This window comes from Pimephales promelas, chromosome 7 (genome assembly GCF_988280905.1).
Source record: "Pimephales promelas chromosome 7, fPimPro1.hap1.1, whole genome shotgun sequence".
Classification (NCBI taxonomy): Eukaryota; Metazoa; Chordata; class Actinopteri; order Cypriniformes; family Leuciscidae; genus Pimephales; species Pimephales promelas.
In genome coordinates, this window is record NC_142775.1 from 16,093,710 (window position 1) to 16,117,321 (window position 23,612).

A 23,612-nucleotide genomic window follows, 5' to 3' on the forward strand; every position below is an offset into this window, starting at 1 on the left:
CGCTTCTTCAGCTTTGGCTGGCTGCACCTCCTCAGGATTCATGAGTTACTCTCACACCCCGGGAAGGTGATAATGAGATTGGCTCTGGGCCATCATACTCACCATTTTTACTGACCATGCCATGTCAGCTTACTGGTACAAATGTATGCACACACACACACACACAAACCAGTACAAATGGAGGAGCGCGTGGATGGTCGCATGCATGCTTCACTACACTATGTACAATTGCATTCGCCTCTGAAGCCATGCAGTGTAAACAAATGTTAGTAAATAAACTGGAAGGAGGACTGTTCCTTCGGGGCAGGTGGGAAGTAAGATTGCTAATGTTGATTTAAAGGACCCTGGTGGAAAATAAATATACTAAAATGTATTTGAAATACATTTATTTTAAACTATATACATTTACATATATTTTTTAATATAAATACCCATGCAATTGCACTTTTGGTATACATAATTGATACTTAAATTCTGCAAAATTGGAACCACTAATGTTGTATGCTCCAGCTAAAGATATACATATATTTGATTGTGCTAAAGTGGAATTATTGCATTTAAAAACTGATATTATACAGAGATCATACTATCCTTACTAATATTAAAACACATTTTAGGTTTAAGTACTCCACATGAAGTTTAACTATTATATTTATATCAGTAAGTCTCAAGCGAATGTTAGTTAAATATTTAAATTGATTTGTATACTTCGTATGACATATGTATTTTAAATACATTTTGCATTAGGGGTCGTGTTTTTTTTTTTTTTTTAACTAGGGAAATATTACTCTTGTTTTTAATAATTCCCAAGCATATTTCATATTTCCTAAACCAGATTTTTCAGTTACTACAATGTATACTGTATGATCATACCCACAAAACAAAGAATGAGCTTAGCCTGATATTTTGGCACAATATCGGTTTAGTCAATTTCGTATTATTGGTTATTAATTGGCTGGAATTTGAAATTTCATTATTTTTTTTTTTACTTAAGCTTTAGTTCTTAGTGCCTTTCAGTGTTCTAATATTCAGTGTTTTAATTGTAAACTATTCAAAATTAGGGGTCAGTAAGATGTTATACGTTTTTGGAAAATCTTATATGCTCAGGGTTGCGTTAATTAGATCATAAATACAGTAATATTGTGAAATATTATTACAATTTAAAATAACCCTTTTCTTTTTTTAATATATTTTAAAATACACTTTATTCCTCTGGTGGCAAAGCTGAATTTTCAGCAGCTATTACTCAATTATTTAATTAATTATTTAATTTGTTCATCAATATTAAAACAGTTGTGCTGCTTTGATTTTTTATTTTTATTTTTTTATTTATTTATTTATTTTCAGGATTCTTTGATGGATAGAGATGTCAAAAGAACATAAGTATTTAAAATATAATAATTTAAAATATTTTAAAGTATAATAATTAATACAAATTTGTTATATATTTCTCTGCACTCATTACATAGAAGGCGAAATCTCCTCAACCATCACCAATGTGCAGCATCCACCTAGATGATGTGACGGCAGCCATATTGTGCCAGAACATGAAGCCAATCAGTATATGCAGATGATTAGGAGGCCATGATAGACAGAGGCCAAGGGGCAAATTGGGAGTTTTAACGACCACAGAGTCAGGACCTCGGTTTATCGTCTCTTCCCCTTCTGATTTACTGTCTTATTAACTGTCACTTATGCTCAATTTAATGTGTCCTTGTTTTAATTTCCTTACTTTCTTTGCTAGTTACATAAAATGAAAGATTACAACATAAACGGCCACTTAACAAATGTTTCTGTCCAAATCATAAGGCATTGTGTATAAATGTTGATAAACATTTCAAATCACTGTATGATACACAATCCATATTTAGGTCTATGATCGAGTGTTACGGCTTTGTACCTATTGAGAGGATCCACCACTATGGCTCTAGGGTGAGACATGTCTCCCTCCAAAAGAGTCTTCCTGGTTCCAGATGCCTGTTCTAGTCTGGCCACGCTGATGGTTTTTCTGTATCCATCGTTGGTCCAGTACAGGTTATTCCCAATCCAATCCACTGAAATACCCTCCACATTATCAAGATCTGTAAAAGCACACACAATTATGTTCATTAAATGATTTCAATTCAAGTAATTACAGGTGTAAACAGGATCAAAAAGGTAAAAAGTGCAAAATGATTGCAATAATTACCATCTTTGAGAATTGTTTCCCGGCCGCTCCCATCAACTTTCTGCCGTCCTATCAAAAAACTTGTAGTATCAGCAAAAAAAATGTTTCCAGTCTCAGCATGATAGTCTAAAGCTCTTGGATTCACTAAGTCCTCGATGGGAACAATGTGCTCGTTGCTCGACTTCACGTTCATGTCCAGACCACGAATTATCCCAGGTCGTCCCTTTCCATAGAAGAGGAAAAGGTCATTTTTGGGTTCTGCAAAGACACAGACAGAAAGTGTAACCCAAAGTCCTTTTATGTCATATACAGTACACTACCGGTTTAAAGATGAAGTATTTCAGATTTTTTTTTAAATGTTTTTTGTCACATGATCCTTTACACTGTAAAAAAATAAATAAATAATAAATAATATATATATATATATATCATTTATATATATATATATATGATGATTTGCTCAGTTATTTACAAATTGTTTTTGGTACTCAAAACTCTAAAATATTAATAATGGTTCTTATTATTATCAATGTTGAAAGCCGTTTTTACTGTTGAAAATGTTTTGGAAACTATGATACTCAAAAGAACAGCATTTACACTAAAAAATCCTGTTGTTTTTACAGAAAGAAAGAAAAAACAGCTGTGTTTGCCAGAATAATCCTGTAAAAAAAATACAGTAAAAAAATAAATATATTTACAGAGCAACTATACAGTTGTAATTTATGGAATGATGGTAATTTTACAGTTTTCACAGTTAATTATAATTTGATTAGCCTTTTTTTACTTCTTAAAACTGCATTTAACAGTATTTTACTGTAAAAAAATTGCTTTCAGTGTCTGAAGACTCGATTAATGGCTGCTGAAAATTCAGCTATAATATCACAGGAATAAAGTACATTATAAAATAGAAATTGTAATCATGTTTCACAATATTGTGTTTTTTTACGGGATTTTCAAGAAGAGAAACATTTGAAAAGAGAAAACATTCAAAATCGTAATTATTCCAAACATGAGACCGGTAGCGTATAATTGTAAAGTTTGAGCCCAGCTAAAACATCAGTTGTGTGAAGATCTACTGTACAAATCCCAAAACTATCACAGGCAGACGCGTTCAGTTACAGAAATGAATGGAGCAATCAGCCCCACTTAACATCCCTAGGCAAAAATTATCTTGATTGAGAGGATTCATTTGACAAGCTCCAGCATTGTTATTTTTGTTCATTGGGACTCTGTTTGAACAATAAATCTCCTGTTGTTAGATTCACAAAGGCGCATGACAGAAGCTGAGGTTATCCATGGTCTTGTAACAAGCTTAAATAAATTAACCTCTAGTCACAGCGGGCATAAGACAAAGGGCAGCCCACTCTGTCTGTAACGAGTTAGGCCGATGGGAAAGGAAGAGGATTCTGGGTAAAGAGAGGGACATCCACCTCATCCTCGATGGACCAAACCAGTGTGGGTGAGATGACATAAGTAAAGTATCACTTTAATTTATCATTCCGAGTGGAAGAGCTCCACTACCTTAAAGACAATTAAGCGCTTTGAGACCTATATATCAAACACCACAGGGAGCCACAGTCATTTAGCATAGCTTCTCATCTGATGGAAATAGGGAGGAAGTAGAACAACATCTGGGTGCAGGTATAAATCCGAAACGTCTCAAAACGCAAAGCTTGGTTCATTATTGCAGTCGATTTATGCTTAACTCGGGACCATCATTAATTGACTCATAGCTTTCATTGTCAACTAAGTAAAACGTCCATTGTTCAGGAGGATCTGCGTATGGGGGAACCGAGTGGATATGGCAGTAATGGCGGTAATGAATCATTCTATAGGCAGTCAATAAAATACCATCACAACCATGTGGGCCAATTTTCTTAAAAGTTCATCTCCATCTCCATCTCTGTCAATCCAAGTCAGTGCCAAGACTGGCGCAAAGGAAGAACCACTCAATCTTCCTGCTTAATAGTGTAACAACACACATTTCAATTTCCAGCTGACAAGAATCAAATAAAACAAACAGATATTCCATCAACAATTCCACTGGGATGACGTGACATTAGGTGTCATAAAATCAATGAGTACTTTTTCTTTTAATTTGTTGGCAAAGAACAAATATATATTTTAGATGGGCTGTCAATAGTAATTACATGATAAGGAGTTTCAGAATTTATAATTATAATTGCATTATATGTTTATTCAATAACCTATAAATCCCACTTTATCATATTTGATACACAAATTTCTAAGGCTTCTACATTATCAACATGATCAAACCTTTGCTGAAAAATTTGTTGTTTAAATGCCTTTTAGTATGAATAGAAAAATGTATTTTTTTGCTGTGAAATCTGTAGTGATTTTTATAAGCAAATGTAAGAATAAATTGTATATTGTTGGTAATATTTTAAGATGAACACTCAAGATGAACAACAGGTTTTCTTGATTATCCATAAATAATGTTTAGAAAAAAATCATGGGTACTTTACTTGAAGGGGTGTGCATAAGACTAACATGACACCTTCATAAACATGATATGACTTATGTTATGAATATGAAGGAAGTTTTATGCATGTTTGTGACAACTGTCATTAAGTCTCATTCGCTCAGTTATGACATTTTTAGTGCAAATATTACATTGTTTAAGATGTCTTTGTTATGACACCTTGACATAAACAAAATACATTATAACCTGTCAGTAGCCGCGTTTCCATTACCCTTCAATTTGCGCAAATTGAAATTGCAAAATGAAAATGCACTCAATGGAAACACGTCAGTTTCGCAAAAAAATCCCGTTTATCGCAAAACAAGTTTTTACGCTCGCATGAAGAGGTTTTTCAGGCAATTTGAAAAAGGGTTTTTGCGCAAAACTGCAATGGAAACCGGTTTTGCACATTTACAGCACCTGACTTAGAAGACGCAGTGTGTTTTGGCTCCGTGTCCGCAAATAATAATAATAATAATAATTATTATCATTAGCCTATTATACCATTTATTGGCCTACATATGTAGAACAAAAAAAAGGAAACAAAGCAATTCAACAATTCAAAAATACAACAACCATTCCATTTTTCGTTTTGCAATTACGGGTTAAAAAGGGAAAACGAATGCAAGTACAATGACTGTTTGGACATAATATGAGTTCTTCTATGAATTCATTTTAAAAAAAGAAACAATAATTACAGAAAAAGCCTACTGGAATCTAAACCTCAAAAAGAAATGCCACAATCAAGAACTCGAAGCAGAAATAAGGGAGAAACACCCAGGAACTCTGTGTCTTTCCCTGGATAACACACCACGTCTCCTTCCAGTAATAATAATAATGTCGAGTGCGGTGGCTGTGATAAACCTACCAACGTCCGTTGCCATGATTTTTGGAATGACTAATCGCGGGAGGAAAAAATACGTTTTAGTCGCATAACATCGGTTAATGGAAATGCCGTCAATTCACAATCATTTTTTATCGACATTTAGAAAATATCGCAAAAGTTTTGCGCAAATCTGTAATGGAAACGCGCCTAGTGTCTTTGTCATGACAACTTGACATTACTAAGACAACACAACCTGTCATAAACATAACATAGCAGATTAGTTATCAAACTTAAGAAACCACCTAGCTTTATTGTTTAACATTACATTAAACTGTCAGGTGGTTGGTTTTGACATTGGCTGCCATGAAGCCATTATAATTCTTTAATGACAAATTCAATTAGTACCACTGTAGTTGAGGTCACAAAAAATATTCATGACACAGTTATAATGCCTCATAACGGTCAATGTCACAGACATGACAGTTTAACTTGACAAAGACATCTTAAACAATGTCATATTTGCATTCAAAATGTCATAACTGAGTGAAAGACACTTAATGACAGTTGTCACAAACATGCATAAACCCTACTTCATATTCAAGACATATGTCATTTCATGGTTATGAAGGTGCCATGTCAGTCTTATGAACAAGACTTTAAGTAAAGTGTTACCAAATCATGTTAAAACGTGAGTATCAAATATGATACATTGGGATTTAATGAACATTTGTAAACCTCTCAATAATCAATGTATTATATGTTTTGCAACCCACAATTAAAAACTACAGACCTTCAAAAACCTTTATATAATAAATCTTTTTTTTTTTTTTAATTTAGTCTAAAGAAAAAAAATTTGTTTCATACAATTATGTTATATATCAGGCTTAAACGTCCAACTGACAGCCCTAATTTTTATTAATCATCTTATTATTTCAGAAAAAAAACAAACACTTTAGAACAGCAACAATGAACAAAGGAAAGGCTGTGAGCTATAGCGGACTGACTTTTGCAGGACTGCCCATCACTTCCCAGGCTAAATCCGGTACGACAGCGGCAGCTCCGGGATTTGTAGCTCCCGCTGAGAAGGCAGATGTGTGAGCATCCTCCTGGCTTACCATAAGGGTCAACTTCACACGCATGGCCCTTGACTGAGGAGAGGACACGGGTGTCACATAAGCAATTAGCCATAACCATCTTACATATAATGTACAAAGTAGAATAATGTATTAAACATACATTGTTAATAATTTACTAAAATAAAAATATTATAAATATTGTAAGATGTTTTCAACATTGCAAAAATTACAAATATTTATTACATTTTATACGTTCCCAATTAGAAACAAAAACTAAAAACTATGGAGTGATGTGTTTAATGCAGAATAGCAACAGCATGCCGAAAGGCAAGGAATTGAACCCAGCATAACTCATACTTTACCTTTCGGTTGACTGAGCTTGTGGTAAACCCGTATCGTTTTTGCATTTCCTATGCTGGTTAGCGTCTCCGGGTCTGTGACATTGAAGCGATTTATCCGTAAGATGTCCACCACCGCTCCACTGGAGGGTTCAGAGCGAGTTGCAAACAAGTAGTCCTCAAAGACAGCTAATCCATGCAGGTGTGCCACCTAGAAAAAGGAGCATTGACTGTTTCAGGTTGATTAGAGCACTGAGAAGTTACTTTGGTAGGTAAATATTACCTTGCAAGCTCAACAAAAAGCAGAAGAGCACAGATACAGTCCTTGATATTTCCCTTTGATTCAACAATCAATTAGCCACCAGCTAAAGCTGTTATTAGACTTAATTTGACCTGGCAACAACCACAATCTTTATTACTGAAAAAAGGGTGCAGATTTTCAGATATGCTGAAGGTGAATCGTGTTGATATGCATTCAGGCAGTTCAGGCAGGGTCAAACAGAGTGCATGTTTCTCTGGGGACGGCCTGATTCTGTGCAGTGATTCTAGCCCACATGCTACCTCTGCAAGCAACGTCTGTGACAGGAGCAGACTGGGACCGCTGAACTCTGCCCACAAATACATGCACATTAAAATGTGCATTGTACTTCACCTAAACCTACAGGGAGATGATTCATCATCACGATCCTGTACAGAAGAAGCTAAGACTTCTGGAAAAAATAGTTTGGCTGAGTGGCTCATAATGATATTCCTAAAACAAAAAATAAATAAATAAATAAATAAAAAAATTGCTGATAATTTACTCACCCCCATGTCATCCAAGATATCCATGTCATTCTTTCTTCAGTCGAAAAGAAATTAAGGTTTTTGATAAAAAACATTCCAGGAGTCTTTTCCATATAATGCACTTCAATGGGAACCAAACGGTTCAAGGTCCAAAAGACAGTTTCAGTACTGCAAACTGTTCAAAGGGCTTTAAACGATTCTAGACCATGAATAAGGGTCTTATCAGCCATTAAAAAGAAAAAAAATAATAATAACAAAGCTTAAGTTTTATAAGCTCAAATGCTTGCCTTGCTCTGTTCTGTGATGCACGTTCGTGACTCTCCTGTTCGAACTCGTTCATCAAAATGAACAAATCTTTTTTTGTGTCATTTGGTTCATTCAACGAACGAAATTATCGAGTTGACTCTGGAAAAGATTTGTTCACTTTGATGAACGAGTTCGAAGAGGAGAGTCACGAACACGCATCACAGAACAGAGCAAGACGAGCATTTGAGCTTATAAAACTTAAACTTTATTTATTTTTTTATTTTTTTAAATGTTCTTTTGCAATCTTTTCGCTTGATAAGACCCTTATTCATCGTCTGGAATTGTTTAAAGCCCTTTGAACAGTTTGCACTAAAAGTGTCTTTTGGACCCTGAAACCGTTTGGTTCCCAGTGAAGTCCATTATATGGAGAAAAATGCTGGAATGTTTTCATCAAAAACCTTTTCGACTGAAAAAGAATGACATGGAGATCTAGGATGACATGGGGGTGAGTAAATTATCAGCAAAAGTTATTGTTATTGAAAATTGACATTGTGAAATATATACGTAGACATGTTTTAACATAAGTCACATTCTATTTGACATTGAGATTGAGTTATGATTAAGAAAAGTTACAACTATAAAAAATAAAGTCAACCATTCAAAAGTTTGGGACTATTCATTTATTATATATATATATATATCAAATTTTAAATAACTATTAAATTATTTAATGAATAAAAAAAAGTTCAAAAGAAGGGCATTTATTTGAAATAGAGATCCTTGTTGAGAAGTATTAAATTCTTCCCCAAAAGAAGTTCTAAACTTATTCCAATTGACAAAAAATAATAAAAGTCACAAATAAATCATTTATTTGTTTAACTCAGAGGTGAAACAGGCTACCTATTTTAATTTAAATGTAAAACTATTTTACACAACATTTTATGTTTGATATTTGTGTATAATCAATGTGTGGTTTAAGTGTCCAAACACTTTGGGGGCCACTTTATGTTTAATGTTTTGCAGTTGAACACAATGTACAGTATATCACTGAATACAGTTGAGAGCAGTGGAGTGTGCGTAACCTGTGAACAAACCATGATTTAACAACAAATATGGGTTCAAATGGAAGGGCCCCTAAAAAAAAAAAAAAAAAAAAGTTGTCATCACATAAAAAGGAACCCCTTAAAAAAATAAAATCAATGACATTAAAAAGAGAAGATATTTTCCAGGCCCTGCAAAATCTCACCTTAATTTGAGATTGAAATGAAATGTGTTAGCAACCCTTCTCCAATACATCATGGCAAACATTTAAGATCACCATTAAACCAAATGCACCCACACCTGCCTGCATATGATAATCAGCTGCTCTGGTCTTCTACACTTTCCGACAGCGAGAAGATCTTTGGGTTGTTCAGCCGAGGTCTACTTATGAATAATAATGATCCATAATTACCATCCTCATAAGTGCACTTCAGGTAAAATATTCAACTGGTGAAACTGCTTCTGTAGCCCATGTGTTCATTTAGACTAATTCATGCTAAAACTAGCGTGAGAAATTAAAACGCAGATCAAGCCACACAGATACAGTAGCTGCTGGGTATAAAGAACCAATTAATACCTGAAATCAATCTGCTAACAACTGTCTGAGAAAATTATACGTTATTAATTCAAACAGCATTTGTGAAAAATTTTATTTTCGATTGCAATTTTAATTTCACATATACGTACCGTTGGGGCCAGCACATTTTATTATTTTTTTTTAAACGGGGTGAGAAATACTTTAATTCAGCAAAGACACTTTAAAATGATTAAAAGTGACAGTAAAGACACTTGTAATGTTACAAAAGATTTCTATTTCAAATAAAGGCTGTTTTTACTGTACTTTTGTTCAAATAAATGTCACCTTGAAGAGCTTTAGAAACTTAGCATAGAAGTCTCATGGATGTGTTTAGGGCTGTGGTGTAAAATACATCGCAAAAGTCAAACAATGTTTTAAAAAGAACTCACTTGATATCCCTGGATGATAGTATGTCTGTTTTTGCCGTTGTAATCGACCATCTCAATGTAATCCAGATATGCGTCTGCCCAGTACACCAACTTCTTCACCAGGTCCAAAGCCACTGCAGTCGGCCGCTCAACCTTGTAATCCACAAGTCGTGTTCTGTTTGTACCATCCATATTGCAGCGCTCCAGTTTGGCTGTATTCCCATAATCAGTGAAAAAGAGCATCCTGCAAGAGATAAGGAAAGAAAACTGTTTATTCTTTTCAAAGAGAACCTGTTATACCCTTTTACAAATTATTGATTTTGTTTTTGGGGTCTACTAGAAAAGCTTTCCATGCTTGAATTTTCAAAATAGACCTTATTTTTCACATATTTTTCATCAGCTATGTTTCCATCCAAAGTTGCAAACTTAATTTATGAGCAAAATTGGAATATCGCATAAAACCTTTGCAAATAAAGCACTGTTTCCAACCGGTGAGCCAAAGAGAACAAAATCGCCACTTCCTGATAAACTAGTGCTAAATATCACTAAGAAAAATGGAAATTGCTGCAGTAGGAAAAGCCAATGTATACAATAATATTGTATATCATAAATTACTTGTGCCACAGTGTGCGCAGACGAAACAAAATAAAGTTATCTTCCTTTCGGAGGTGGATGCCTACCGTTTGGGAACACAGTCGTGTAAGACAGTTCTGGGAGGCAATTATACTCAACCACTTTGACAACAGACTGTGCTCAGGCATTTCAGAGCAACCAAAACAGCATTTCTGAATGGTCCGCTGGTTAGTCCAGTTATGCAGTCACATGACCTTTTTGATGCGCATCGAGGAATTTATCCAGTAAATGTGTTTCTGTCATTTTTTCCAACCCGATCTCACGGGAATTCGTACGAATTTTACGATGTGCCTAATTCGTAACAATTCGTACAACCTCACTCGTACGATTTTGCTAAATCGTAGATATTTTACGAATTAGCCAATTTGTATGAATTCGTACGAATGACCTACCCCTGACCCCGCCCCTGAACATAACCGTCACGTGGGTTTAGACAAATCGTACAAATTCGTACAAGTGAGGTCGTATGAATTAGTACGAATTAGCCACTTTTGAATCACTTGTACGAATTCGTACGAATTGGTCGTGAGATAGAGTTAACCCTCTGGGGACTAAGGTCTTTTTGGTCCATTTTCTCTATTTTTACATTTGGGCTTATAAACTATACTGTATGTAATGGAGATGGAACACTATGTGTTTGGTATCTGTGAATTCAGAAGACCATAAGCTAACATAAGCATGCATGTAATGTGTTTATAAAGGTAGTATGAGTGAAAAATGTACAATATACTAGAGAATTTCAAAAACGGAAATTTGATTTTTGTCATTTAGGGTTATCACACAACAATAGTGAACAGTTTTTGAACAAAAAAATATATTTGTCAAAGCCTTTGCTTGACAGATGTGTGTAATTGTTAAATAAAAACAATGCAAAATCTAACTTTATTAACAAATAGTCCAAATAGTTGTAAAATGAGCCTATTTCCAAAAAAAAGTGGAGTATCCCTTTAAAGCAGGATGGATTCTGATTGGCTGTCAGTAGCTATGTTTACATGAACCCTTATAATCGGATTGATGGCTCAATCGTACTAAAAAAACCTTCATGTAAACACCTAAATCGATCTGATTGAGCTTAATCCGACTGGAAATTCGATTGGATTGAAAGGGGTGGTCTCCTTTTGTATTCCGATCGAGATCGAGACAACATGTAAACACTTGATCAGATTGAAAACCGAAACTAAAAGGACTGTGCATGTGCAATGACGTTGAAATAGCGTAATGACGTATGACCCACAGAACGAGCTGTTCTTCTAGTTGAATAAAGTGTCATATAAATGAGCGTTCCGTTATTAAAAAAAATTCTCATTTCACTCAGTGTCTGTGAAGTTCATCCACTTTTGGGCGCGGGGTTTTACTTCGCGATAAATATAAGCAGCACGGCAAAACGGTTCAAGCTCATCGTCTCCAAATCATGACCAGAGACGGATAAATATTAAGTTTGTTGTTTAAAACAAATAAAGAACTCATAGAGGAGAATAGTTACGTGCGACCAGTGGCATATTCGTGCAGTGTGTCAAAAAATCAATTCTGATTTGAATCTTGTGGCATATAAACGCGCACGTCAACCTGATTATTTTATTTATCATTCACCATGTTCAGATTCATCAATTGGATTGACTTCATTCTGATTGAACCATGTAAATGCAGCTAGTGTTTTAATGTTCATCATCCAGAAACAAATTGTTCTGAAAGTGATTCCAATAATAAAATTTGTCTGTGTCTGAGTTTTTTTTTGTCACTGGTTGTTCCTATAAAACTTTCGTTTTGTTTCCACCAACATGTTGCCAATTAAAGCAAGATCTCATTAGTGACATGCATAAATGCATTTATCAAATGACACCATGTTCCTTTGGAGTATTTAAATAACAGTAGCCCTGCTCAAAAAAAGGACTCCCTTTTTGCATGTTCTGTATGCAAATTAATTATTAATGTAAATGACCAAGCTACAAAAAGCCTACCAGTGAATGTAAAGTGTGCTAGAGTGAGTGTCCTAGCTCTAACAACATCAGATACCTAGTGGCTGATACTGCAAACACATCATTTAATTAGGAATCTAACAAGGAAAGAGTTCACACGCAGCCAGAGGTCCCCGAGTGCTTAATTTCTCCATAGAAGCAAACATAAAATATAAAGGAAATTAAAAACTTTACCGTAAGGAGCTTTTTATCATGGCAGATCCATCTCATAGTCTGTTGTTATCCAGAATTCTTTGTAGCGCAATGTCAACCTTTCCCTGCAAGTCATTTCATTTCTCCCTTGGGGACTGCAGTCGCAGAACTCATTAAATGTTTCAAAGTCGGACTTTTAGCTGATTAGAATATTAGTAGAAGACGCACAAAAAAGCCTCTCCAAGGCTTCTGTTTTCTGACTCTCTTCAAATCTATTTTTTGCTAGTGAATGATAAATAATGTAACCTTGTAACAGTGATGCTTTCCTGCCTGCCAAAAAAACTAATACAATTAAATAATATTAATTGGCTCCTGTAACAAATACAAAGTTCCTGTACACTGTGGTGTGTTTTGCTTGCTCTGTGTTCCTCAGCCACATTACAGAAATCAATTCTACATTGTTCCATAAAGAAAAGAACAATTCATACAGGGAAAAAAAAAAAATATATATATATGATAATAACTGTGTTATTTTGTTATGTAACAATCTGTTCTTGGATTAAAAAACAAAAAGGCGAAAGTCCTCTGTCCTATGGCACAACCTCAGTCCACCCACATTCAGCTCACTGACTCGCTCTGATTCATATTAAAACTGGAGAGCACATTTTCAATTTGGCAAGCTCCAATGTTTAAATGACACATCTTAAAAATGCAAAAGTAAAAAAAAAAAAAATGAAAATGAAAAAAAAAAAATGCTTTTATTCAGCAAGGATGCATTAAAGCCTTAGGGGGGTGGTAAAATGCCTTTTTCACAAGATGTAAAATAAGTTTTAGATGTACCCAGAGTGTGTATGTGAAGTTTTAGCAAAAAAATAATAATAATAATAATAAAGATAATATATATATATATATATATTTTTTTTAAATACGCCGTTTTTGTGTCTGTCCCTTTAAATGCAAATGAGCTGACACTCTCAGCACAGGGGGCGGAGCTACAACACATTAAGAAAATGACAAAAACTATAAAATACAATTTGACAAACTTTAGACAGATAGAATTGTTCCTCCCTATGGATGTAGCCAAAATATGCATGCTTTAATTTTTTCACACATCTCATATTGTATCACCTGTTGGGGAATGGGGACAAACCAATGAGTCTGCCATTAGACCTCTAGAATCATTATACAAGCAAGCTATAAAAATACTTGATAAAAAGCCATTTCGGTATCACCATTGTAAGATCCCAGAGAAACATAATTATTAAGTTTTGAAAATGTTAGACTCTTTTCAAACTTGACTAGTGTATAAGATTCTACACGACCTGACCCCTCCTTGTTTGTTGATTTTTATTTGCATGCAATCGCCCCGTAACTTCAGTAAAATCTACCAGAATAGCTTCCATTTTTTGACTGTAATATACCTTTCTGTCATTCAAACTTTAGACAACTTTTTCTTACAAAGCCACAGTGGGATGCAATAGCGAATGACGTAAAGAGCTGCAATCCCATTAGAAGTTAAGTCAGAACTGAAATCCTGTGAGTTTGTTTTTATTTGTACCCAGCCAGGGGACTGCAGATGTAAAATAGCCTATGGCTAACTCTCGTACAATGCATCAAATGGCAACATTTATGTTAGAAATTGTACATGGTCCCTAATATAAATAAATAAATAAATAAATACAAATAAATAAATAAAAACAGCTTGTGTCCTTAAACCAAACACAGACATGCACTGACAATCTCAATGTTTGGGTGCAAACCGAGTCAGACAATAATGGAGAGACTCAAGAAGAAGTGACAACATGTAGAGCAACAGGACATTTCTTGGTTAGTTGATGAATTTATGTAGCTTATGTGTAGTCATCTTCTACTCATTGATTAGCATATTCTGTCTTGATAATCTATAAATTGTGTTCAGGGGCGGGTTTATGTAAATTCTAGAGTTAGTGAAGTCACTAACCCTGGAGGAAAGTGGTGTAGTTCATACCAGCCGTTTGTTGTAGTGCTTAAAAAAACTATTTCTTTAAAACCAAACATCTCCCTTTGCTTTGAACTTTGAGCGTCGTAACTTTAAAGATGTTGTTCAGCAACATTACACACTAACTAAAGTTAGAAAAGTGAAATCATATTGAACCACCCCTTTAAATTGATCAAAAATGACAGTAAAAATGTATAATGTTTCTCGGTTAATATAATATAATATAATATAATATAATATAATATAATATATATATATATATATATATATATATATATATATATATATATATACGTATATATATATATATATATATATATCCACAATAGCCCTCATCCAACACGACAACCATGAGATAGAGTTCAAAGATAAGGATGTTTTGCGTGTATATTAATTAAAACTATTTTGAAGGAATGATTCAGAATTTCACTGTGCAAAATCACAGCAAATATTGCAAAGATCCCCAGAGTAGTTCTCTGTCATCAACTAGAGTCTAAACAAATTGCATCAGGGCATTTTTATTCAAATTGGCAAGACATGTAAGTATCAAACGTTGCCTCATTATTTGATACATTAAACCCCAGTTTCAAAGGCGAGGCTTAAGCCGCTTTAAGCTTCTTGAGCTGCTTTAACTGAAAGCAGCATATCTTAAAATATATCAGCAACATCATTTTGTCTCAAAATGCACACCAGTAATGTTTTTATTTTATTTTGATTTTTTTTATGGCATGTTTATAAAAGCTGGTTCAAACATTGTGATAACTTCTTGCTTTCCTGTATTCTGCTTCAGTTCTCTTTCCATTGCTCAACATGAATGTGTATGCAAGTGTTTAGGTCTAGTTAATACACTCTCAGAAAAAAAAAAGCTACAAAAGCTGTCACTGGGGCTGTCCCTTTTCAAAAGGTACACTTTTGTACCCAAAGGCTGCATATTGGTACCTTAGTGGTACATATTAGCACCTAAAATGTACATATTAACACCTAAAATGTACATATGAAGAGTTCAGATGCAAAAGCCTCTAAGTGCCATTTGAAATTTTCTTCTAAAATGACCATTTTTATCAAGCTTGTATATTTAAGTTCAGTAATTTCACTTAAATGGCAATGAAGATTACCTATCAATTGTCATTTAAGTGAAATTACTGAACTTAAATATACAAGCTTGATAAAAATAGTCATTTTAGAAGAAAATTTCAAATGGCATTTAGAGGCATTTGTATCTGAACTCTTCATATTAATACCTAAAATGTATATATTAACACCTAAAATGTACATATTATCACCTAAAATGGACATATTAGCTCATGAAATGATCATATTAGCACCTAAAATGTACATATTAACACTTAAAATGTACATATTAGCACCTAACATGTACATATTAACACCTAAAATGTACTTATTAGCAACTAAAATGTACATACTGTATTAGCACTTAAATTTTACATATTACTTAAAATGTATATTAGCACCTAAATTGGACAAAAGTTTACCTTTTGAAAAGGTACAGCCCCAGTGACAGCTTTTGTACCTTTTTTTCTAAGAGTGTAAATTCTTGTTTGCCTCACATGTAAAGTTGTTTGTTATTCATGCTCATGTACTGGAGTCCCTATTCATGCAGATGTTGTCATGCTCTGAGACGTACCGTACAGCAAGATAGTTATTTCATATACCCCAGAAATGAACATTTCTTACAATTAATAAACAATTAACATTGAGTGTTTGCTGGATGAACAGGTTGGTAGATTGAGGTAGTTGCTATATCAACGAGTTATAATTAAGTGTTCATATTTAATTCGGGTTAATTTGCTTTAATAATATAATGTAATATCTAAGATGATATATCTCCTCCAAATTAGCTTGTATGTATCATTTATGTAATGGCTTATCTATGTAAAACTTAAGGTCAGTCTACGGTATCAGCAAGAGGATCAGTCACTTTCTGAGTTAGCCACTTTCACATCAGATTTAAGCGCTGCTGAATCAGATATATAATGACAAATATTACTAAACCAAAATGAATGACAAAGTGGAATAAAGCTGATAAGGCATCAGCAAGTTCAGTATCTCCCTCCTGCTGTGTTATGGAAGAAAAGAACTCACACATGCAGCAATCAATGATAATATCCACTGATCCCCATTTAATCTGTGGGTTGGTTGGGTCAAAACATCTTATTTTTAATAGACGCACATTTCAATCTGTATAGTGCACATGTTAACTTGAGAGAGCTGTGTATTAGGAAATATGTTATTGTTATAGTTAATTAAACATTTCATTTGATTTTATTTCTAAATTCTAATACAATAAATAATTTCTGAATTGTATTTAGAACTCTAATGTACATGAGACTTTTAACAACACTGAAGGCGTTTTTAGTGTTTCAAAATTAATAAGTCAAGAGAGATCATGCGTTTTTATACAAAGTTGTTTGTTGTTGTTGTTGTTGTTTTATTAATAGCTACTTTTATTAATAATCCATATAAAATATGAAGAGTTCAGATGCAAAAGCCTCTAAATGCCATTTGAAATTTTCTTCTTCAATGATGATTTTTATCAAACTTGTATATTTAAGTTCAGTAATTTCACTTAAATAACAATTAATAGGTAATTATCATTGCCATTTAAGTGAAATCACTGAACTTAAATATACAAGCTTGATAAAAATGATCATTCTAGAAGAAAATTTCAAATGGCACTTAGAGGCTTTTGCATCTGAACTCTTCATATTCTCCTGCTAAGTAATATAGTTAATTACGATCATTGCAAACTTTGTTGCCAAGCAGTGTAGCAACTTGCTGCAATTATAAATTATATAATCTTCATCCAGCCAGAATCTAGAATCAGATTCACTTATTTACTTTTAATAAAAAAATATACATTTCATAATTAAAGGTTCTCTAAGCGATGTGGGCCCAAAACATTTTTTGTCACATACATCAAACGTCTCCTCACTATCGGCTAGCTGCCTGTCCCCTAAACACACTGTAAAAAAACGCGGTCTCTGTAGACACCACAGGCTCCACAAACGGCAACAAAAACAATCTCACCCGGACCACGAAACCTAACAAACAGTGTTCCAGCCAATCACTGGCAAGAAGTATTTGAGGGTGTGTGTGAAGGAGAGCGAAGCATCAGAGGGAAGTTTGAAAAATGGCCGACACACGACCAAAGAGACGTTGTTCTGAAGAACAAATTAAAAAGAAGAAGGAGTCGGATAAAGAATGTGCAAAGTTCCGAATTTACATCAGTAGCAAAGCTTTTGAACGATGGCGAGAACTCCGGCGGCAGAAGGGCTTACAGTCCGACATTCAGGTTGCTCTGTTTTTGCTGGACAGGTGGGTAACATTAAATTGTTTTTTTTTCTTCTAAATTGACGCTTATGTTCGCCAAACCCACACAAGGATATAATTAGCTAGAACTATGCACGTTCACAGTTATTTCAGGAAGCACGGAAGGGCGGGGGAGGAGATGAGATGCGGAGGAGGGAGGGTCTAGCTAGCCTCCGATTTGTTTGAAAATATTCCGAACGTCAACAACACCCAGGATCGCTTAGAGAACCTTTAAGATAGATGTTCAACAGGTCTGAAACCCACCATGAAATAAAATCCATAACTTTCTCTCTGTGCTTTTTGGACTGAGTTTGTGTATTTGAGGCAAAAACAAACATGTCCCCCCATTGTTCACTGTATAATACTTCATCTGATTCTAATAATACAAACAGATGAGACATGGATGCAGAAGATAGTCTTCCAGTGAATGGAATAGTTGCATTCAAATACTGCATACATAACAATGACCAGAGAATGAAAAATCAACAATAGTTTATCAATCTGTTTGTTTGGTGGTTTTGATAACAAACTCAATAAGCCCAGACAAACCACAAAACACAATGGAAACCAATCTGACCGAGTCATACATCTCATCTGCTGTTTAAGACCTTTAGACCCAGGCTTTAAGTAATCACTGCAAGGTGACACAATGGTCCAACCCAAACATAAGGGAATTTCATTACTATAGAGAATACTGAACAGAAAATGCCTCCCTGTTCTTTCACCAAGACAGATTACCAACCAAGACGGCTGGAATAGTGGATGCATTGAGATTAGCACTCAGCTCTGTTTTCATTTTGCTCCAAATCAAATTCAAGAGTTTCAGACTCTCTGGTGGAAAAAAACAACAACCTTTCATCCTGCTTTTTCACATTGATTTGGGGAATCTAAGTTAGACTTTGAAAAGCGAGGTTAAACCAAATTCAGTCTTATTCCCTCTCTGGGATTTTTGTTTCAAATTAGAAAGCTAAATTTTACATAAAGCCTCTCCAGATAAGTAGAAGAGGATGGAGGCTCCCTCAGTAAAGCAGACGAGAAATTGAAAAAAAGGGGAGAAAAAAATATATCAAAACCACAAACTATGCACTTAGCGTTTTGTGAACTCCATCCATAACTACTGTGCCTCATGCTGAGCTACTATCACAAACTGCCCCAATTTCTTTTGTTTTCACTCCACCGCTCCAGGCTGACAGACCTCCTGCATTTTCCACAGCCTCCCTCACACACAAGCAGCTCCAACCTCATCACACCAATTACAGGAGGAGGACCAAAAAGAGCAGAACAGATATGTATTGTAGTAAACTGCGCTTTGCTGAAGCCTGGAGGTTTAACCGCTGTGCTCCTCTCCCACAATCCCGGGAGGAAACTAGCTGGATTCACTGAAGGGCATGTACAAATGTGAGAGAGCCATTCCCGTGGGTTATGTTCATCTATACGCACCAACAGCCTGTTTATAAAAGCATTTAAGTCGGTACAATTACATGCTCACCATAGACCATAAAAGGACAGAGAAAGGCATATTCACAGTCAATGGAAAAGGAACAGTGTTGAGCTTGTTTGATAAGGGTAAAAAGGGCCAACTTTAAGATTTTTCCTCAACCGGATTTTCTGCATCAAGTCGGCACTGCGAGGTGAATAAGGGGATCTTTCGAAAACATATGGGAACCGTAGAGCTCAAAACCAGGAGCATATGTTTCTAAAGCCTTATGCACACAGAGAGCTTCGACAATGCTGCAGAAACAAGGCAGTGCTGTATCTTGCCAAGGGTCAATATTTTTACAATTCATTAGAAAGACTGAAACAAGTGTTTCAAATGTTAAGAGATGGATACCTTTATTCAGGAAGGACAAAATATTTCAAACAAATTCTATTCTTTTGTTCATTGGCTCAGTGGCCGAATATGTTGAATATTTCCCTACTCTATAGTATTCAAAAAACAGTACGTCAAAACTACTTCTGCCGACATTCTTAAAGGAGTAGTTCTTTTGAAAAATGTTTTTTGCTGATATTTTACTCACCCCCATGTCATCCAAGATGTCCATGTCTTTCTTTCTTCAGTCGAAAATAAATTAAGGTTTTTGATGAAAACATTCCAGCATTTTTTCTCCATATAATGCACTTCAGTGGGAACCAAACGGTTCAAGGTGCAAAAGACACTTTCAGTGCAAACTGCAAACTGTTCAAAGGGCTTTAAACGTTTTCCAGACAATGAATAAGGGCATTATCAAGTGAAATGATCGCTCATTTAATAAATAAATAACAAAGTTTAAGTTTTATAAGCTCAAATGTTCACCTTGCTCTGTTCTGTGACACATGTTTGTGACTCTCCTGTTCGAACTCGTTCAAAATGAACGAATCTTTGTCCGAGTCATTTGGTTCATTCAACGAACGAAACGAACGAATTGACTCAGAAAAGCATTTCTTCATTTTGATGAACGAGAATGAATAGGAGAGTCACGAACACGCATCACAGAACAGAGCAAGGCGAGCATTTGAGCTTATAAAACTTAAACTTTGTTATTTATTTTTTAAATGAGCGATCGTTTCGCTTGATAAGACCCTTATTGATCATCTGGAATCGTTTAATGCCCTTTGAACAGTTTGTAGTTTGCACTGAAACTGACTTTTGGACCGTTTTGAACCGTTTCACCCAATTTTCACCCAAAATTGAAAATTCTGTCAGTATTTACTCACCCTCATGTTTTTCCAACCCCATAAGACGTTCGTTCATCTTCGGAACACAAATTAAGATATTTTTGATGGAATCTGAGAGCTGGATCACTCCATACTAGTTAATATAGGCTTCTTGAGGAATTGAAACTTGCTGACCTCGAAAAATTATTAAAGACATCGTCAAAATATTCCCATTGACTACTGTACAGTGGCTCAATCTTAAGTTTATCAAGTGACATTAATACTTTTTGTGCGCAAAAACAAACCTAAATAACGACTTTATTTCAACTATTTATTTCCTTCTCTTAGGGCCTCAGTTAAAATAGTGTAATTGTGTAGAGCTACGTCACACGTAGGCTCACTATTGGGCGACGCTGGTCATGTGTGTGATGCGTGTTAAACTAGCAACCTGACTCGAGGTCCAGAGAGAAGGAAATGAATAGTTGAAATAAAGTCATTATTTATTTATTTATTTTTTTATTATTTATTTTTTATTTATTTATTTATTTTTTTTTCTTTTTTTTGGGGGGGGGGGGATTTGCACATTTGATAAACTTAAGATTGGGCCACTGTAGTAACTTGGACTATTTTAACGATATCTTTAATAACTTCTCGAGGCTAGCAAGTTTCAATCCCTCAAGAAGCCTATATTGACTATAGCATGGAGTGATCCAGCTCTCAGATTTCATCAAAACGTATCTTAATTCGTGTTCCGAAGATTAATGGAGGTTTTATGGGGTTTGAACAACATGAGTGTGAGTAAGTACTTACAGATTTTTCAATTTTGGGTGAACTGATGCATATACATTTCATAATTGATAACATATTCTTTTTATATAATGAAATGTGTCTTTGAATAAATTATTTAACTTCTACCCATCGCAAAAAAAAAAAATATATATATATATATATATTATGCAAATCAGGTATCACCATTTTTTTTTTCAAGTGAACAAACATAAGTCTGGCTCTTTAAGTACCATGTATTTTAATACCTACAGACCTTCTCTGCCTTAATCAGTCAGCAATAAAACACACTTGAGCACTAAAATGGCAAACTCTAGAAAATCCGTCCCCCTGTGCATTCCATTTAAACTCTCTTGAAAGGTTTTGAAAGACCACAGAGGGTGTTGATGATCGCAGGAGAAATAATACAGCATTTAGACTCAGAGAGAGATAAACAGCTGTCATTTAAATTTTAAATACGCCTTCATTCAAGATTTTTTTTTTTTTGTCAGTGTCACAGCACGAAAATAAAAGGATGACAACCACACACCGAAGAATGAAAGGGAAATTGATGGCCTGTGCTCTCCTTGCAGTCTTCAGTCTTACTAAACACAGGCGCTACAATTTAGGTTCACTGGGCACAAGGCGTCTCATAAAAAAAACCCAGAACAGAATGCTCTGCCTGTCCTTGCACTCTCATGAATAAATGGGACAAACTCTCTCCTGAATTCCTATTCTAAGCTTGCCGGGAATGTTACCACAGCGCTCCTTTTAGCAGCTAATAGCTAGAATAATCATGCTGCCCTTTTCTCCTTTGAGGACTCTTTGTGTTCCTTAACTCATTTCTCCTGAAACATTTCCACAACCACCATGCCGACTTGAGGGATCTGCCACCCCTTGTTTCAACCGTGGCTTTGTGGTGTCAAAGCAAATCAAAACTCGTGTAAAGCTGGATTCTGCACGGGTGTTCGAGACTGTGGGATGCTGGATAAATCATTGAATAATGATGACACTCCTGACTGCGGGAGTCGTAGCACAATCATTGTCAAAAAGAAGAGTAAATATTTAACTATGGGAACAGTACAGCTAAGAAACATTCAGGGAAATGATTTCCTAGAATATGTCAGAGGATTTAAATCATCAAACGCCTTGTCAAAGATCAAATCTCGCTTCATGCATTTTCAACTCACCCCATTAGAGGATCCAGAGCTATTGATTTAGGGTTCAACAGGTCCAGGTCTATGACTGTAACACAGGTATCTCCATACTGGTTGCAAACAAATATCCTGTCGCTTGCTTGATCCACAAAGTAAAGGTTTCCTGTGAGCCAGTCGAAGGCTAAATGATCAACGTCTGAAAAAAAAAAGAAACTGTGTCAATTGTGTCAATTTAAACAAAGCAAGCTAATATAGAAATGTGACTTATCATTAATGGCATTTCCTTAACTAGTCATTGAGAACTAGTGGAATGAATTGCTAATTATGCATATTCATGAAAGCAAATAGTCGACATAGCATAGTTTCTACTTTCCCATGGTTTCACTATTCTATTGTTTAATGTTGCTTAAAGTGCCAATTCACATACAGTATAAAACAGATTCTGGTCTGCATATTTTTATATGATACCAATTATATTATATAAAATATTAAAATTGCTAAGAATTTATTAAAATTGAACACATTAACTAGCATAATAAACACACCAGAAGTAAAAAGTATAACAAACTGTGCATTATGTTTTGTTTTTGCCTGTCATAGACCATTTGGATGCTTGCAAACTGTGATGATGTGTTTTCTGCACTGTAAAAAAAAAAAAAAAAAAAAAAAAAAAATATATATATATATATATATATATATATATATATATATATATATATTGTTGGTTTAACTTAAAGAAGTAAGTAACCTGGTTGCCTTAAAATTCTAAGTTGATTGAACTGGAAAAAAGCGAGTTAATACAATGAAGGATCATCAGAAATCATCAGAAACTCAAAATAATAAGTTATCTCAACTAAATAAATTATTTAAGTTGATTTGACAAAAGAAAAAAATGTTGTGGATGGAGCCTATCTGGTGGCATAAAAATGAAGCCACTGAATATGAGTAAAAAAAGAATTAAAAAAAAATAATAAAATAACAATTTCGATTGTATATTTCACAATCATGAGAAGAAAAATCCGACTTTAACGATATAAACTTGACATTCAGTATTTTGTCCTCATAACTGTGAGGTAGAGTCAGAATTGGTAGATTCACAA

At 34.7% G+C, this 23,612-nt stretch overlaps 1 protein-coding gene across 5 annotated transcripts in view; it reads right to left on the bottom strand.

Moving 5' to 3' along the window:
- lrp1bb (low density lipoprotein receptor-related protein 1Bb) overlaps positions 1-23,612 on the bottom strand; it is a 345,314-nt gene that overhangs the window by 162,117 nt on the left and 159,585 nt on the right. For all 5 annotated transcript variants that reach the window (XR_016169265.1, XM_089133134.1, XM_089133135.1 and 2 more), the window contains 6 exons: positions 22,546-22,708; positions 9,929-10,151; positions 6,914-7,100; positions 6,480-6,623; positions 2,189-2,425; positions 1,901-2,081 (listed from right to left, as the gene is read on the bottom strand). Coding sequence is in view for 4 of the 5 variants with exons in the window: in XM_089133134.1 (XP_088989260.1) it covers positions 1,901-2,081; positions 2,189-2,425; positions 6,480-6,623; positions 6,914-7,100; positions 9,929-10,151; positions 22,546-22,708 (1,135 nt within the window). In the remaining variant the exon portion in view is untranslated. The remainder of the gene's footprint in view (positions 1-1,900; positions 2,082-2,188; positions 2,426-6,479; positions 6,624-6,913; positions 7,101-9,928; positions 10,152-22,545; positions 22,709-23,612) is intronic.